This window comes from Cryptomeria japonica, chromosome 9 (assembly GCF_030272615.1).
Source record: "Cryptomeria japonica chromosome 9, Sugi_1.0, whole genome shotgun sequence".
Lineage (NCBI taxonomy): Eukaryota > Viridiplantae > Streptophyta > Pinopsida > Cupressales > Cupressaceae > Cryptomeria > Cryptomeria japonica.
Window position 1 is genome coordinate 476,853,832 of NC_081413.1, and position 19,780 is coordinate 476,873,611.

Consider the following 19,780-nt stretch of genomic DNA (forward strand, 5'->3'; position numbering starts at 1 on the left):
CTTCAAGTGCTTTGAACACGTTGAAGGTTGTTTCATATTTCTTTATAATGGGAATAATGTTGTTCCTTACCCCATCAACTATGATTTTGATAGCCTTGTCATTTCCTTCTTTCCAAATTGCTTTGTCAGGTTCAGTCTCAGGTTCTTTAGTTTTAGTCTTTACAAATGATTCAACTTTTTTTTCTTTTAGAATCATTTGAATTCTGAATTTCCATGCGGAGAAGTCGTCACCTCCTGCGAGTCTGTCTTCAAATCTGATAGCGCTAGCCATTGATAGGATTGTGATGTTGAATATATGCTTGATTTGAATTTTACATAAAATTGAATAGCCTCAGGTTCAATTTAACTATAGCTCTAATACCATGTTAAATGATGTTCAATTTACATTCAATATGCAAGTTATATTCTATTTAAAATAATCTTGTTATATATATTAATCTGACTATCTTCTTGTTTGTGGCAGGTGAGAGGAGCATTTGTTATTTTCTATGTCCTATCTCACGAATGCCACTCAATATAAGTATATAACAAATGGGGTACGATCAAGCAATGCCTTGATCGGTCATGATCGATCAAGACATTACTTGATCATGCCTCTTTGTTAATACAAAACAAATGCATGTTCATTGTTAATACCAATTGGTGTGTAAATACTTTAACAATCAATCACTATTGATGTTTGCACAATACTAACAGCCGATAGTTATCGACATGTTAGCCTTAACAACCGATAACTATCGGTGTAGGCTTAACAACCGATAACTATCAGTTATCATGCCACCCTATATATAGAAGCATATACAACCCGATATTAATCGGTGTTTTGATTAATCATTTATTTATTATCAATTATGTTAATCGATATAAATCAGAAAGATTTAGTAATCGATGAACATAAACAAAAGATATAGTATGATTATCAATGTTAAGTGTTTGGTTGTACTGAATAGGTTATTTATATGCAAATTTAGAATGACTATCAAAGAGGAATTAATTGCTTGAAGGTTTTATCATAGTTATCGATATGATAAATGATTGAATGAGAGACTTCATTTATCTCTCATTCAATCATTTATCTTACCAAAGCTATCATGCATTAACACCAATCATCCACCAACCTGTAAACCCTTAGAATTACCCCTCCTTCATTGTCCAAGAACCTTATGACACATGAAAAACGTTATGGAAGCATATGCTCTATTGTTATAAATAAACAACATGAGAGATGATGACATTATTCTACATTTATTATGTAAAATATATTATGTTTATTATGGTTGTAAGAACACAATTTGGCTAAAAGAGTGGTAATTCAAGAGTTCATTTCATCCATATTATAAGTCGGGCCTTTAATATAGGGTAAGTACTAATGACTTCATATTTAATTAGTTTTACAATAAACTACTTACTATTTTTTTTCATTATTGTGGAATGCTAGATGATGTCGATATCCATTACAAGATACATATGTATAACATGATTATTATAAAATATTTTCATGACAAGGGTTAGGTTTTAGTAGAATTGCGTTGGACTTCAATGTTGTGGATACATGTAAGAAGGCATGCTTCAAGATGAAGGATGTTGAGGGAGTCAAGTAAGCATAAGATTTTATGTGATTTTAATTGGATGTTGGTTTATATATACCCATTTCTTGGATATCCTTACTAATCTTGTGACTGTTATGACTTCAGTGCATACATGACACAAATGTTAAGGAAAAAGTTTGTAATTGTTAACATTTTTAAATTATAATTTGTAGTACAATGGATGAGTATTGGATGAGTATTGGAACTTGAATATTTTTTTACATTTGATGCCATGTTTATTTTTTATTTTTAGTTTGTTTTTCTTTAATGATGTTTCCTACTTTTGTTTTTACATTGCATAACTTTAAAATCTAATGTGAAATCTGTAAAAACAATCTCACCTCCACTAATTCTTGTTTGTTAAATCAAATTATCTATTGTACATCATATTATAAAAATCAAAATAATGCTTAACACTTTTTGTTGCTAGCTTAATATTGTGAAGCAAATATATTGTAGCTTATTTTTATAAGATGGAATAAGTTCTACTATGGCATCCAAAGAACTAGTAATTTGTATCACTTGGTTTGTTTATGCACACAAAACAACTACTTATTAATTCAAAGATATCATCTTGTATTACATGGAATTTCAATCTAGATACCTAGAAGAAGGGCATAGTTCTAAGGAAGGATAATTTTGAGATATCATAGGACCATTTTGATCCATTACAAATCCATTAAGAGCATTTTAAACCATAGTAGATCTAGAAGGCTCTTGTCTCTTCCTTTCTAATTTCTAATCATTTGAACCTATCACATCTTTATAAGAAGGGATAAGAGTGTTGAAAACTTGAGTTGTTATGTTGTGTTGTCATTGATGTCACCATGTGTTGCAGATGGTCCAAAAGTGAGTGTTTTGGTATTGTTGTGTGGTATAGTGAAGATGTTGAGGTGTTTTCAAAAGATTGATGTAGTGAAAGTTTCAAAATGCAAGAAACAATATTTATGCAAGAAAGAGTTTTTAATGTCTCAGTGAAAGAATATTTTGCATTCCTTTGGTATGCAAAGATTATGTGTTGTGGCTCTAGATATAATGTTTATGTTCTGTGTAAGTTGCACTATTGAGGTTGCATGTCCTTTGTTGCTTAGATGGTAGAGTTGGTTGTTGTTGTTTCTAATAGTGAGGTTGTTTATCAGAATTGATTTGGAGAATGCTTGGTGGCTTTCAGATATGTGGATTCAAGTGTTGTGGTTTGGAGGACATGTTAATTTGGTTTGTGCAATGTTGTGAAGTTATGTTTTTTTGTGTTCAGCATCCTCAATTGTGTTGTGTGCAATTCAGTCTGATTTTCTTGAATTACTTGGATCATATTCTTTTTCTTTTGTGTTTTCCTTGGAGAACGAGTTTGGTTAGTGTTTTGGGTGTCACTGTGGCATGTGGGGATCCACATTGTGTAATTTGCATTGGAGGATAGTTTTGGGCCGACTGGTTAATGTGCTTAAATGTTTATCTATACATTTCATTTGATGCCAACTTTGGAGGATGTGTTAACATGTGTAGTTCATTAGAATCAACTTATATGGATGCATTGTGATGTATTTGGGTCCTCCCTATCTCTCAAAGTGGACCGATATGGATATTTTAGGTTTTGGTGGCTGAATTTATGTAATATTATTTATTCTATATGTGGTTGACCTAGTCAAAGGTTTTAATGAATAATATTGTATATAACCGAGTGCAAATGTGTGAATGAAGGTGTGAGATATGCATGGTTTGACAAACAGTGGATGTGAATGATTTGCAAGTAGATTTGATGTTGGAGATTGGGAAAAGTCAATTGTGAAGAGCATTGATGATGATATATTGAGTGTGACAATGTTTTGAGATAATGTTTGAAGTTGGTTGTGTTTGCCATGATCTTGGTTGTTTGACACAATGGTTCAAGGAAATTTTCATGATTAAGAGATCTTGTTCTTTTCAATTCAACTATTCGTTTCTCTACCAAAAGATAGTGTGTTTCTTGGTAGCTTTCTATATCTTGCCTTAAGACAATGTGTCTCAGTTCCACAAGTCATTTGTATCTTGCCTTAAGGTTGTGTGCCTTAGTTTTGTAAGTTCTCTCAGGAGCAGTGAGTTTTAGAGGCAACATTGTAGTAAATTATATTCATATTGTGAGTGTGATTCTTCCCGTGGTTTTTACCTACTTAGGGTTTTTCATGTAAATTTAGTGTTCACGTGTTTTTTGTGCTTTGTGCATTTATGATTTATTACTATTGTGATTATATAGTGTGGTTTGAAGTTTAAATAAAGATAAAAAATTAAGTATTGTGAGGTCTAGATTGATTCACCCCCGCTTTGAGTCATATGGTGTGTTCAACAAAGAGTAACACGAGGTATATTATTATTGCATAGAACATTTAAAGAAGGCTTGATTTTTTTTTTGTGAAATTGTAGAGGCCTCAGGAAACATTGAAGGATAAGATGGGGTTTATAATTACCGTGGCTCGTTAGAGATAAAACTTGTAGCTAAACAAATCTATTTCATTTGATAAGACAATCTCTTATCAAGCAGGCTTCTTCTCAACAATAAAAACAAGCATTTGATTTATTCAGATGCACTAGAGGTTGTGAAAACTCAAACTTAGGGTTTATTAATTTGATATTCTCAAGAAGCAATTATTTAAGTCCATCTCCACATAGACTCTAGGATGTACCCTTAGACAAGAAAAAAATTCTTGCACCAAATAAATCTTCTAAGTTGTTAAACTAAATTTGTTAAAAAATGTTTGAAGGCTAGATTTAAGAAAGGAGGCTTAACTCACATTGGATAATGGGATCTTAAGGGCCCTTCAAGGTGAAAATCTATGATCTAAGCCTATAAATAACAAACTTGACCACAAATGACTGAAGTGCCATATTGTAGCACAACATGAGCATGCCCAATAGACAAATTTGTAGGACACATAGTCCTTTTTGAACCCTTTCAAAGCCTCAATTTCTCAATCCTTATTTTTCTAATTAAGTTTAGCCCATTTGCAAAAATCTGTTTTAGACGGTATATGTCTTAGAAAACAAGATAATATATTTATACTCTTAGTCATTAGTACACTTAATTACTTCATTAAGAAGCATAAATTATAAAGTTTTACTTGCTTCCTTGTTGGTTGCCATTTCCATTATGGAGTCCCCTCCATCAACATTACCTCCTTGTTTGTGTTTGTAGGGAAATATGAGGTTTCCACATATGTTTCTCCATTATCTTGAATTTATTTAATATCATTCACCCCTTTCCCTACTAACTCAGGCATATCCCCATTCATCTCCTCTAGCTAAATGGCATCCAAATCTCTTTTGTTTGAATCTCCTCCTACTTGACATGCTTTTTCTTTTAGCCTCATATCTTTGCAACTCTATTCAAAATTGAGTATGGTAGTTATACGCCTCAAATTTGTTGTTGAGAGTGTGTCAACAATGTCTAGTAGTCATTTCCTTTCATTTTGTATGCCAAGCAATTATGTTTCATTTTGCTATGGTTTAAACTATTTTTTGCTAGGATTTTCGTGTTGGCTTGCTTATAACTTGTTTACCTTCCAATTATGCTTCTTCTTATCATTCTTCGACAATCATGGTTAACCAAAATATATTGCCTTTACAATAGAACAATCTTTCAAGATATCTTCTTAAAATTATTATCTTTCAACATCTGATAAAATAAAATTTATTTGATAAAAAATCTTATAGAGATTTTTTTCTTATAAATTATGGAGTAAGAGAATGAGGAATGAGAAATGATTTATGACACAAATAAAAGGCTCACAAATAGAATACTATCATAATGTAGATTGTAAAATTCTACCTAGAAACATACTAATCATTGTATCTACTATTTATGCTTTAATATATTTAGTGGCTTCAACCACTTTTATCAAAAAAATAAAAATAAAATTCTACCTAGAAACATACTAGAATACTATGACAATGCAAATTGTAAAACACTACCTAGAAACATACATGTAGGTGTTTAAGGTGTCTTTCAATAGTATATCTTGCCATTTGATTATCTTCCTTCCTCAACAAACGTTGGCAACCACATGGATATTAGATTCCTACAACAACAAAATACTATTTTTCATATCAAAATAATATACCAATAATTCCTTTACAACTCAATAGATTTTACTTCTTTGAAAATTAAAAACTATTAATGCCTATCTAAAAATGTATATCTAGATGTTTAAATAGACTATAGATGATAGACTATCTTACCATCTATATATTTTCCCTCCTTTACAAGCATGAACAATCATATGAATATTGGATTATTCCAAAAACCCATTAAAACTAAATAACAAAATGCTTATTTTCATGTTGAAATAAATATATTAGGAATTTCTATAATTTCCTATCCAACTTGTGAGTGAGTACAAAACTTTTGAATATGAAACTTATATTAAAATATAAGATAGTTAAAAAAAAATTAAAAAATTGAGTGAGCAACGTGTAAGTTTGCATGCTTTTGGGGAATCTATCATCTTGATTGGCCTTTCGATAATATGATGTCTAATGTACAATTTGTAAAGAGAATAGCCTTATAGCAATGATAATGGGGGCGCTTAACATCATTGATGATAAGTTCCAATTTCACTAATAGCTTTAGCAAAGATTCAAAGCATTAGCAAAGATTCAAAGCATAGTAATATAATTCTTTTCATTTGGATTTATAGACTGCACTCTCTGCTCAGGTGTGAGATTGTGAAGCATCTCCACCATGGCGTCGGACAATGAAGATGAGAAGCAGCTAGTTGTGAGGGTTAAAAGAAAACGGCTGCAGGCTCCACTCGACATGCTTTGTAAGTTTTACTTAATTAATATTCTATTATATCAAGAGGGCAGTACGTTAATGGCGTTTCATAATCAGGGGTGGAGATCAACGACAGAGCCGGGAAGCGCCAACATACAGATCTCTCTCATTCTTTTGGTGGACTCACGCTCTCATCTTCTCAGGGTAATACGCTTCTCCTTTACGAATTGACAAGAGAAGCATTCGGTGGATGCATTTTTGAGAAATAGAATCACCTCAAGAATTCAAAGTGACAATTTTAAGTTTCCACACTGTTAGGGCTAGTTGAAATTGATGGTAAAATAGAAAAATAACTCTAAGCTGGTGCCTTGTTTGTTATTTTGTAGAGTCCCAAATAACAAACAACGTGTTCCAAAGCCCCGGATAACAAATGATGTGTGGGCTGTTAAAATTTCTCAAAATTGATGATTAAGATGTTATTTGAAGTCCTAAATAACAAACAACACGTCTGATTGTTTAAGCTTTTCCAAATTGATGACTGGTCTTTATTGATGTACACAGCTCTGAACTATTCCATATCCTATTATGATCATGAAAATGTTCCTTAAATTTCATGTCATTCCTATTGGATAGCCTATTTCAGCCATTTCTTGCAGAATTGCTTCAATTCTAGAGGAGAAGATTATTTTACAGTCAAAGTGATGTCAACAGCAGGGTTTATATGCGAGTCTCATCCCCTAAAGAGTTTCCAAACCCGTGTAAAGTAAAATAATAATCCCTGTCCTTATTTAAACTAGTTTACCTGTTCCATGGGATTCTCCAAGTTGACAACAAATACTGCAACCGAAGGGATAAGTATTTCCATTTCCAATATAAAAAGGTAAGATAAAACAAAGACAACTAACTCAAAGACTTGTCTAGTTTTTTGGCAATAAGATGCAGTCAATCTCCTGTAGATCTTCTTTTCTACTGAATCCTCCAAGATCTCGGTGTCTTCCCTTGCTAAATGAATCTAAAAACTGCTGTTAAACTTCTGTTTTTTTCTAGTCAAACCACTCGTGACTTCTACAAAATTCCTTGGTTTCCTTATCAAACCATGATGATCTCACATTCAGTGGAGTAAGGTCGATAATTATGAACAATGACAACTGAATTGAGCTCAAGCCGAGATTCATTAGCAGTCTATCTTCTTACCATTTGTTAGCCATGATCCTGAACCACAGGCTCAGGGTTGATTAAAGTTTTAAACAACCTAACTTCCTATCAGCCCATGGTTTTTGTCATTTGATGAATAATAACCACTAACTAAGCATCTACTCTAGGTTTAGGGTTTTCCACAAATGCATGACGTAAACATTGAAAAGGAATCAACAATAATGATTTGAACTTACACTAGTAGTCATAAGCTTCAGTTGCCTAAGGTTAGGGCTAACCATAATGCCAATCAGTTTGACTTCAAGAAAGTCATAACAAAGGCAGTTACAGCTTAAGAACATGGTCACATCCATGTGACATCCGTCATGATCATACACATCAAGGCATTAAAGTTAAAGGCTGATGTAACCAACTTTCTACTAAGCATTCACCATTAAACAGAAGTAAAAGACATGCAGAATAAACTTCAGGAATTAGATTCTTCTTCATTAGTTCCCAACCATTTTGCCTTTACAATGAAAAATAAGCCTATTTTAACAACAATCCAAAAATTTCCCTTTTGGCATATTTTTACAAAATCTGAAATTTGCCATTTTTGGTAATTTTCATATCTATCTAGAAAATAATGAAAGCTTCCACATATCTAAAAAACATAACTTCGACACAAATTGCCAACTTTCTAAACTAATAACAATCATGGGTCTGAAAATAACTGAAAAATTAACTTTCCAAAATCTAGGAAAAATCAGAAAATGCTCTTTTTGAAGCCCCAGATGAAGGAATTCAACCTTGAAAATGTGTAATGTCCCCACTTTGAAATAGAATTTAATGGTGAATATTAATAATAAAATTAAAATTTAAAAGAATAAAAATAAAATTAAAATGAAAATATAAAAGAATACAATTAATTTTTTTTTTAATTAAGTTAATGAATGGACATAAGGCATAAAGTGATAAGTTGTGACTCTCCCAAATATGAGGTATAAAAGGGAGAAGAGAGCCATTTTGGGGAATCAAAAGTGCAGAACTGACTTAAATAAAAAGTGCAGATCTGATTGTGAAAGGTTGTGTCCCTTTCAAAGGGCAGAAATAATGAAGATTCACACTCTTTCAGTGAGTGTTAATGGTGAAAGGATGTCTCTCTTGCCAAAGGGCATACATGATGAAGAGGTGTGACCTCTCCCTCACATTGAGAGATAGAAAGGAAAGGAATCAAAGCATCCAGTAACATCACCATCGATCAGTTCAGATCAGAACTGTTATTAAGTTACAAGCAGTAACATCTTTGTTCTTGGTGGTATGCATAGAAATGTGCTTAATATGTATGTTTAACACGAAACCTTGTAATGTTCAGACTGTCATTCTGGTTAGAGGAGTTTTGAATATATTCACGTTTTATTATGAGCAACCGATAATGATTGCAATTAAGGGTAAGAAAAATGAATAAAAGAAGAGGAATTGGAAATTGAACAGATTGCTTCCATAATCAAAATAACACTTGGAAGGAAGACGTTTTCAAGTATGGATTCTGTGCAATATTTCTGCAATATACAGAAATAACTACATAACTGATTATTAGTAATAATACATATGAATCGATATTCTTGTATACTGGAATATATTTCAATTCTGAAATACCATACAGGCTGTGATAAACTAAATTCAGTAATGTTCAGTCATACTGATCTCTTATGCACATTAGTCTATGCTCTGCAATAATATTATGAATACTTATAACACCCCATTGCATATTAATACAAATATGTCTCCATATGATGAATGCCATTGATATTTGAAATCCCATGATAGGTAATCCGTAATACATTCAATATATATATCTGTTACAGTAGATCCAGGCTATGATATAATACTGAGAAATTGTACCTAAGTAAGCATGATTGAAGGAGATGGGTTACAGTAAGGAGAACGGTGCTGGGGCCTATAAAGGATTGTGTTAGTGTAGGTTTTTTATTTTCTCTTATGTTAGAATATTTTTTTTTCATACACACATTATTAAACTTGCTTAGGTTATATTATAGTGGTTAGGATGAGGACACCTAGCATAATCTTTCAATTACATCTGTCACTCACACCCACCTTTGGGTAGTTGAGTGTCACACCCTTTTTTGTATATATTTGCCACCTTTCATAACCATTTGTTTGCCCTTACCTAAGTTGGCATATCCATTTAATCTGGCATTCACCAAGTGGTAAAACTCCCACCTATTTTGGGCAGATGGAAGTTGTTATTCCTCTTGGAATTATTTGCTCATATTTTGTTATATAAACAACCCTCACCTCTCCCTATGCTAAGTTCACTAGCTCACTTGGTTATGAGTGCTCGTTCAGTGCGAAGGGAGTGCTGGGTTTTGTTCATCTCTAAATTCTTGTCTTGCCTTCCTTTAGTCATATTGATCTTGGGTGGCTTATATCTAACATGGTATCAGAGCTAGTTGTGAGTTTTGGGTTAGCATTCTTTTTAGGAATCTAGAGTCTTTTTCATTCTTGAAAGCAAAGTATGATCTCTTCCATCTCATGATGGCATTGAGAATAAAAAACACGTGAAGGAATTTTTGTTTTTAGGGGGGTTCCTATCTCGCTTTTCAGTGTAGGTATTTTGGGAACTTCTTGGAAGAAATCTGAGCACCATTGAGTTCAGAATAGTCAAGAAATTCAGAATTGCTTTTTGTTTCATCCAGATTAGACATTGGAGGTGAAATCGATGGTGTGAACCAGAGGTTTCAAGGCCAAATCCAAAAATCAGCTGATTTTTCGAGGCATTTTGATGCCAAATGGTCTGTGCCATTGCGTTCAGAAGGCCCAAAAACCTTAAAATCGACTGTCAAATCGTCGATTTTGGCTGTCAAATCGTCAATTTTGGTCAAAGTCAAATTCAAAGCAAAATTTTTAGTAGGCAGAGCCATATGGTTCCACTTGCATAGTTTGGTATGGATTTAATTTTTTTTCAAATTTTTCTGCATGAAAAAATCATTGTTATTTAAAAAAAGAGCATAGTTTTTTATATTTCACTAGAGTTGTTTTAAAAGCTTTTTTAATCTTTGGAAAAAATTAAAAAGTTAAAAAGGTATGTAGCTACTTGCGTTGTGTGCAGGCCTTGGTATCGAAGCATACTCAAAGGGTGTGTTGGTAGTTGGTACCCACTTTGGGGTGTACAACACCTAGAACCTGCATTGTAGGTTATGGGGTTCAACCCCTTAAATAAACTTTTTTTATTATTAAATTTTCAAAACAAAAACATTTTTTATCATTAAAAATTTCACAATTTAAAAAAAAAATTTGCTGTACATTTTAACACAACACTATGTGGCCTTTTTGCTAGCATGCGCTAGTGCTTCTCAGCCTTCGTGCTAGGAAGTTTAGCCGAACCCTCTACTTTTAGCAGTCTTGCCACATTTGGTGGTTTATTTGGCGGACAACTAAATTCAACAGGACTTCATTCAAAGTTGACAAATTATTTGGAGCTTTTTAAAATTTGGCGTATCTTCTAAATTGTTTGGTGGTTCTTGTAAAATTGGCGGTTTTTCTAAATTTAGTGGCAGTTTGCCAAATTTGGCAAAGTTGATTTTGTGTAAACTTGACTCTCCAATGGAGTTTTGCATTTCGAACTTGATCTTCTGATGGATCGTTCTCAACCATACAAAGTTTTCCAGTGCAATTCTTTTTAATTTGGGGTAGAATTTTGCGCTATTCGCAGTGGTGTAATTATTTTTCGCTTAGGTGATCCCGTTTTTCCAAAAAATCAGTTTTCTCATCAGATTTGAAGGACAAACTTCATTTTTTCAACTTCAAACAGATGTAACTTTCATAGATGACCTCGGTTTGAGGTGATTTTTTTTTTGAAAATGAATATTTTTCTGAGCACTACACATTGGTGCCATTCTGATGTTCTCATTCTGAAATATTTATGTACTTTTAGTATTTGAGTCCATTTTTGGACATTGTAAAACTTTAGAAAACAACTCCAACATTGTAAACGCACTGATTTATAAAGTGCCACAATCATTTTTTGTTGGGGGGGATTCTTGATTTAGTGAAAAGGGGTGGGGGGTTTCTCTTAGTGCATGTGTTTTTGATTTGCTCGCTTGCTTGTGCTCTTCTTTTCCTACACATGGATCATTCTAAGGTTCCTTTGCGTACACCATGTAATTATACAATTTGGCATCAACATGCATGGAACAATTTAATGCAACTTGGGTATACTCAATATGTTGAAGAAAAAGTAGTTGAACCTATAGATGATAAGGAAAAGATGAAATGGATGCTTGAACAAAGAAAAGCTCTTGGATGTCTTTATAGTTTTGTTTCCCTTGATCTTATGTTTCAGATTGAAGAATGTAAAAGTTCACATGAAGCTTGGGAAAAGTTAAAAATATTGTATGGTACAATAGATGAAGTTAGAGGCTATCAGATTGATAATGATTTGATGAGCCTTGATCCAAAGAACTTTGACAACATACAAGATTTTATTACTAAGGTTAATTATTTGAAAGTACAAAGTAAAGAATGTGGTATTGAGAAAAAGGACATTCAATTAGTCTACAATGTACTGAATAAGCTTGGTCCTGAATATGCATCTTTTGTTTCTAGCTTTCACACTCACAAGCTAACTATGGGATCGACTTATTTTAAGGGTTCATTTGCATCTTTTTTGGAATTGTTAATACATGAATAACAAAAACTTCTTTCAATTGGTTTCATTAAACCATCAAAGAATCAAGTCTTGCTGGCTAGTTAGTCTAAGGGACAAAGAGAGTTAGGACAATTTGACAAGAAACAAAAGAACTTGAAGAAAAATCCACATATAGATCAAGCACAAAATAAATCATTTTCAAAATATGACTCATCTAAGAAGGAGAAGCCTACTCGTGTATATTGCAAGAGGATTGGACATGAAGAACATTCTTGTTATAAGAAGGATATTGATGAACTAAAACATCCTCTTAAGAGGAATAACATTGATCTACCTTCTAGAATGAGTCAACTTCTCATTCAAAACAATTAGGATCTACTAAGGTAAAAGGTCTTGCAAGACTTGCTTTCAAATCATCTAAAAATAAAGGCAAAGCTCTCTGTGCTTATACAAGTTTTGAATTAGGGAGATGGCTCCTAGATTCTAGATCTTCTCACCATATGGCTCCTACACAATCAATGTTCTCTTCATTTGAACCTTGTGTTATGCCACCTATTCTAATGGGCAAAAACACTTACATGAGTGCAATTGGAAAATGTTCTATTGATATTGGGGATGACACATTCAGTGATATTTTTTGTGTACTTCATATATTGAACAATCTTCTTTCCATCTATCAGATCACTCATGGTCGAATAGGGAAGATTGTGGAATTCACACTTGATTCGGTTATCATTTGAGACTTGGGAAGCAGAGAAATAATTGCTACTGGGATGGTTGATCACGCATCTGAGTTATATACCTTTTTAGACTTTGCACGTGATGATGGTTCTGATCCTTTGGCTGCTGATCACACTGCTAGTGTGAACTTCGATTTTGAGGAGAAATTTGGTTACTTGAACCTAGTGATTCTCACATTAGATCCAGTTCTTGAACCTTGTATTCCTCCATCTACTGTTGCTTTTGAGGATACTTGTGTTGCTACATCCATGACTACTTGTGATTTAGTGCAACGAGACCTACATCGTCTTCCAGATCCAATTCCTTGAGATGACTGCTTGGAAGACATTGTAGGTTTGTTTGTGAAGTCTCATATTTCAAACTTGGGAGACACTTTTCATGACATTCATCTTCTCTTTGATGAAGTTGATTCTTCTTCAGTTGTTGTGGAAGAACCTTTGGATCGTCTCATTCATTCTCCACATGATCATTCATCACAGTTTGATATGATTGTGGATATTTTTGAGCAGCGTTTGTAGGAGTTGTCTTTATCTTCAAAGGAGATATTGGAGTCTTTGGATCTTGTTCTACATACATCTCTACTAGGTTTAGGATTCTCATCTTCATTAGTGTGGTCTAGAACGCTCGATTTGAATGTGACGACTTTTGGCATTGATATGGAGACACATGAGCAACATTCAAAGACTTCATACATTTTGCACTTTCTTCCTTCATATTCTTCTTAGGAATGGGAAGACAGTCTACATACACCTTTGATTTTGTTTCTTTTTAAGGGGAGGAATGTTGTTCAACTATTGTGGTCCATCTTCTACATCCAGTTTCGAGCATCAACTATTGGTACAATTGATTACTTAAGGGAAGGCTACATAGTCTTTCTTATCCTTTCTATTTTGGAGGGGATTTCTTGCTCGCATGAGATTCTTTCTTGGGTTGGGAAACTTGTTTTCTTTTTCTCTCTTTTGGGGAGGAGTTTTGTCCCACTTAGTTTTCTCCCTTTCTCTATTTATGAGAGATTGTTTTGTACATGGGTACCTAACATGGCCTTGTAGTTGGGACCCATCTTTGTGTCTTTTCACCCACATAAGCTATGCTTAAGGGGGGTTATTAGTGTAGGTTTTTATTTTCTCTTATGTTAGATTATTTTTCCTACACACATTATTAAGCTTGCTTAGGTTATATTATAATGGTTAGGATGAGGACACATGCATAATCCTTCAATTACATGTGTCAATCACACCCACCTTTGGGTACTTGAGTGTCACACCCTCTTTTGGATTTATTTGCCACCTCCTATGACCATTTGCTTGTCCTTACCTAAGTTAGCATAACCATGTAATTTGACATTTACCAAGTAGGTAAAACTTCCACTTATTTTGGGCAGATGGGAGTTATTATTCCTCTTGGAATTATTCGCTCATATTTTGTTATATAAACAGCCCTCACCTCTCCTTATGCTAAGTTCACTAGCTCACTTGATTATGAGTGCTAGTTCAATGCTAAGGGAGTGTTGAGTGTTCATCTCTGGATTCTTGTCTTGCTTTCCTCCAATTGTATTAATCTTGGGTGGCTTCACAGCTAAATCTAACATATTGGCGAGGGATTTTTCTTCTTTCCTTGGATTAACACCCTTTAATGCGTAGGTCAAGACTTTCCTCTCCCACCCACAGTTGACAAGGCCTGGATAAAAAATGTAGGCTTAAAGCTTTTAACTTTCTCAGAGTTTGTATTTTATTAAAAATCTCCTCTCTTTCTCATCCCACGTATACAAGGATGTCAGCAGTGAAATGTGAAACATGGAAAGAGATCAGCAACTATACACTTCCACAATATAAGGAAGGAACAAAGAAACACATCCATCATACCATGGATAAAATGGCAAAGCAGACTATATACATGTGATAAAAAGGATGCTATAGAAGGATATCTAAGGTGTATGAAAGGATGAAAACACTCCTGAATTTCTGTGAACCAATGGGCCAATTAAGAGCTATCTTTTAGTGACACCAAACACCCTCAATTTGCCGGTTTACCCTCTGCAAATGCCACCTCGAGTGTTGTTTTACAACTTTCAAGTCTCCTCTTTGCTGGGCAAGAAAAATTGAATGGTCCAAAAGATGTTGTGCATTTTTCTCTTTTTAGTGTCTTTTCTCAAACTGCCAACAATGTACCCAATCGTCTATTCATAAATTATGTAGGAGAGGCTGCTGTTCCTGCAGTGTGGCTGCACGTCATATTTTGCCATAAGTGGTTGTATGCATTTCAAGTCTTGTACTTTTTTTTGTAATGCGCATTGCACACCAAACTTTTTTTTTATGTTCTTTGACATCCATAGACATGTCTGTTTCTGTTGCATTAGTCATACTTGCATGTTTCAAACTTTATACAATTGTACATTCACTTCCTTTCTTTGCACTTGTCATTTTCTATAAGTAATATTTGCCTTATTTGCCATGTAATCAAAATTTTAAAACATTTAAAATGAGGAATTTTTATTAATTTACTTTTAACTTTTTGGCTCCTTATGATGTGTATCCATGGTGCCATTCCAATGTGCCAAGTCAATGGTGTAACCCAAAGGCTAAGTTTCCACTATCTCAAAAGCAGGTCCTGTTGCTAGTCATCTGAGAGTGGATTTTTTTCTAAAACCCATATTTACTTAATGCCCTTTGTGCCTAAGTCTTTCTTTGCCCAGTCGATTCAGTCACCTCCCATGAATCTGTGCGCCTCCTTCAATCCCGGATGGTTTTGATGTGGATCCAGGGATTAACATGTAATTCATATGGCATCACTGCACCTTAAATATAACATGGCATAAACAATCTATCAAATATTCACATGGCAATTTAACTAAATTAAATCATTGCACATCATGAAATAATCAAAGCATGGCCAACTTATAAAATTCCACATGTAAAATGCTTGAGATCCTAATAATTCTAAGCATCTTTAAGTCATAACATGTTTGACATAAGTTCTAATTGGCATAAGGAGGGAAATTGCTAACATTATAAATCTAAAGATTAACTAGTTGTGTCCACAAAATGGTTGCCACAAAGTTGGGCACTTGAGCTGCTAACTTATTGGGAATTCAAAATATCCCATCTAATTGTTTAAAGCTTCAAACTTGATGAGATTTGTATAGGGTAAGATAAAATTGCTGGTGTTCTAAAAGCTTTAACCAATTAAGCAAACAAATGTTATTAAAGGTTGCATCAACCAAAGCCAAAGTTTCAAAGCATCTAGATGCTTTCACTAGCCAGATGAGGAACATAAAATATGATCCAATTTACTTTCTCAGTGAACTGGGACAGTGAAAAGTCCATGGAATGAGTGCACTTCTTTGATTTGTAATACTTTGGAAATCGCTAAAATACATAACTTACAAAAATATCCAAGAAATGACCTGTTTGATCTTAATAGCTCACATCCACATAAATTATGAAGGATAATACATACATTTCTTTTATGTAGAGCTAAGGTAGTCTAGTTCTGTAATGTCCCCTAATGGGACCCTCTTGTATTCTGTCCTAGAATCACAATTTTAGTGCATAGAGAGAACAATAGAAGGACACTAATGTCAACTAAAGCTTGTCCTGGAACCTGCACAACAAATTAGACAACATTTCCATTATGTCATGATAGAACATAAATCCGTCATTCTTAATATATTGCAGAGTGTATATGAAGGATTCAACAACCCTTTCTCGCCCTACACCTATCCTCATATGGAGCTCAAGGAGAATCACACAAGGTGCCTCGAGTCTATCCCTCTCCAACAAGCCCAAGAGCACCAAGGACCTCGTCAACTTGGCCTTTTGGCCCACACTCAGGGTTGGTGTACCTGCTGGAGTCTAGTTCTCTTGCTTCCTTGTATTCTTCCCCCATAATTGGATGGTGAAATTGAAAGGTATTACAGACTCCATCATACAATTTACATAATTGTCATATGAACAATTAGTGATAGAAAAGCATTATTACACTGTCTTACATATTGCAGTCTATATTAATATTACTATTAAATTCTGCATAAGAACATTATTAGGCGTCATATATTAAGCATACATATTAAGCACATCCACATGCATACCACCAAGAACAAGGATGTTACTGCCTGTAACTTAATAACAGTTCTGATCTGATCTGATTTGATTCCCTGGTGATGTCCCTGAATGCTTTGATAACTTTCCTTTATATCTCTCAATGTGAGGGAGAGGTCACACCTCTTCATCATGTATGCCCTTTGGCAAGAGACACACCCTTTCACCATTAGCACCCTTTGAAAGAGTGCAGCTCTTCATTATTTCTGCCCTTTGAAATTGACACAACCTTTCACAATCAGATCTGCACTTTTGATTCCCAAATTATCCCACCTCAAATGATGTTCTCTTCTGCCTTTTATATCTTATGTTTGAGGGAGTCACAACTTTTCATTTAATGTCCTTTGACCATTCATTAACTTAATTAAATTTTAACTAATTATTTTAATTTAATTTTTAATATTTAAATTTTATTATTATATTTATTATTAAATTCTATTTCAAAGTGGGGACATTACAAGTTCCTTTTCCCATTAATTAATCAATAAACTAAAGGTTGATTGGAGGTTGGGAACAAATAAGCAATATCCATGTACGGAGGTCTAGTTTGTTTTTGGGCAAAACTGTGACAATGCTTTACTTGCGGTTTGGACAATGTGCTTTTAATAGAATAATGCTGAGCAGCTATTAATCTACTTGTAAATCTTTTTGCATTGCAGGAGTACCAGCAGTCAGGAAATTGTTGTTTCATCATGTGGAGACAGTGAACTGCTCAGATGAACAAAAAGGGCTCCTAGAATCAGTTCTGGTGAGTGTTTTGCTTCCAGGATTTATTTATCTTGCCAAATGTATCTCTTATTTTTGAGGCCTTCAGTTCTGTCCTTCTGTCAGTTTTGATTGTGATTATTATGGGGACAACTGTGATGTAATTTTCTTAGTTTGAGGGATTTGCACTGTCTTTTTCAGCTTCAAATAGCTATAGTGAGATTTAAAATAATTCAAAGCCACTTTCTAGTGAACAGGTTCCATACAAGAAACCAAGAAGCTCTTCAATTTGAATATTTCTTTGAATCAATGCTCCGAATTTCTGTTATGAGTGTGTATTTTAGTGGTTATTGTTATGTTATATTGAAAATGCAGTTTTATATAGAGTATTAGTTGTCATGGAGGCTTCTTCTTCTTGAAGGATTTGTAGATATGTGGTGAAATCCATTTCTTGAACGCTAGGCTGCTACATAAAAAGAATGATGCCGGCCTGGTAAATAGAGTATTCATGAATAACCATGACTTTTTTTGCATGGTTGTATAAGTTCTGTTCTATAACATGTGCCTTTTCATGCACTTTAATAATAAGTTTTGATTTTAATGTGAATTACAGTGCAGACTAGAATTTCAATTGCTGATAGATTTTTATATTAAGAGTGATTAGCTAGGCTTTAAATGTTAATGCATTCTAAGTTATGCACTTGTATATATTCATTTTTTTTGACTCATGAATTTGGGACATAGGGTCTACTCCCTTTATAGTAAACTTGAAATATAAAGAGCAGTATCAGTGTGCTTCAGACCCATATTGGGGAAGCTCAAAATCATGCATTCCAGCCTGCTTGAAAATCTGGTCATTACCCCATCAAAAAATCAAAACTACTAAACATATAAGAAAGTATTAAACCTTTTTGTCCACCAAAATTACCTCCTTTTCCTTCAAATCTGCAGAGTTCTTGCCACAATGACTAACCTTTTTTGTCAGGGGACTGTAGATTCATATTGTGCCATGCCTTATCCATCTTTGAAGTAGAGTGCTTCTTCTTCATGACTGTTATCCTTATATCTGCATTTTCATCCCCAGATTCTTTGATAATATCCCAAGGAACCTCCAGTGAACCCTTGAAAGGGAGGAGATCAAATTGTTTTGAAGGGATAAAGATGATGAACATTTCTAATTTGGGTTCTATGAGAAACTTTTCAACTTGTAATGGTGAGGAAGAACTGAAATGTGGACTAGAGATTTCTGAAGAAGATTGAAGATACCTGGCATATTAAGATCATCGAGGTCATCCAGATAGATGTGTTGATGACTCTGAATGTCATGTCCCCTTTTCAGAGTTAGAGACATGGAGAAGACGTCTAGCCTATTCCCATTTCCCGTAGGCTAAAGGATAAAACAAGGGAAACAATTCATAATATTATTTTAGGTTGGGCCAGGTAATTTCTTATTTGACTGGTAACTTAAATTAGTACCTATATGTAGCTCATCCAATAACCTTCTAAAGCCACATTGTTTCCTTGCCTGCTTCCATTGATTTTCTATATTCATCTTTTGTAGACAAAAGAGCAACAATTATCTGTCTCTTGCTACTCCAAGTGATAACATCTACATCAAACCTGAAGACATAGTTAGAATGACTGTACCTATTGTTGCCCCAGTTTTTAAATGCTCAAATTTTGAACTTTTGCATTAGATCCAATATCTGACTTATCTGAGATGTGTACTTGTCAAAATTTTTCGGGTTGTGTAATTATGTGGTTTCAGTTCAAAGTCATCATCCCCAAGCCGTGTTTTGTACAAATTTGTCATGTATTGGTCAAGACTCAAAACCCAAAGACGATTAAATTTTGTAAATGGTAAGGCATCAAGGAAAATCATCTTTTGAACATGTTTCTAGTACCATTTTGAGTCATGGGGCTAATTTTCGTGAAGACCCACTTCACCGTTATGAGATAATAATATTTACGTTTTTATAAACCTTTTTTTGAAAAATATTAAACTCTCATTATTTGATGCCTCATCATCAATAAATTCTCGACTTATGGTCATCTCATCCACTTTGATGCCTGGTGAAAATTTCAAGCCCAAACACCT

The 19,780-nt window shown here is 34.0% G+C and overlaps 1 protein-coding gene across 3 annotated transcripts in view; it reads left to right on the plus strand.

Moving 5' to 3' along the window:
• Positions 1-6,111: 6,111 nt before the first annotated feature.
• The window catches only part of LOC131075972 (RNA-directed DNA methylation 4), a 101,382-nt gene continuing 87,713 nt past the window's right edge, over positions 6,112-19,780 (plus strand). For 2 of the 3 annotated variants that reach the window (XM_058012977.2, XM_058012978.2), the window contains exons 1-3: positions 6,119-6,382; positions 6,451-6,537; positions 17,637-17,725. In XM_058012977.2, the coding sequence (XP_057868960.2) occupies positions 6,301-6,382; positions 6,451-6,537; positions 17,637-17,725 (258 nt within the window). In that variant the 5' untranslated portion in view covers positions 6,119-6,300. Of the gene's footprint in view, positions 6,383-6,450; positions 6,538-17,636; positions 17,726-19,780 lie in introns of all 3 variants that reach the window. The other variant, XM_058012979.2, reaches the window with a different exon arrangement.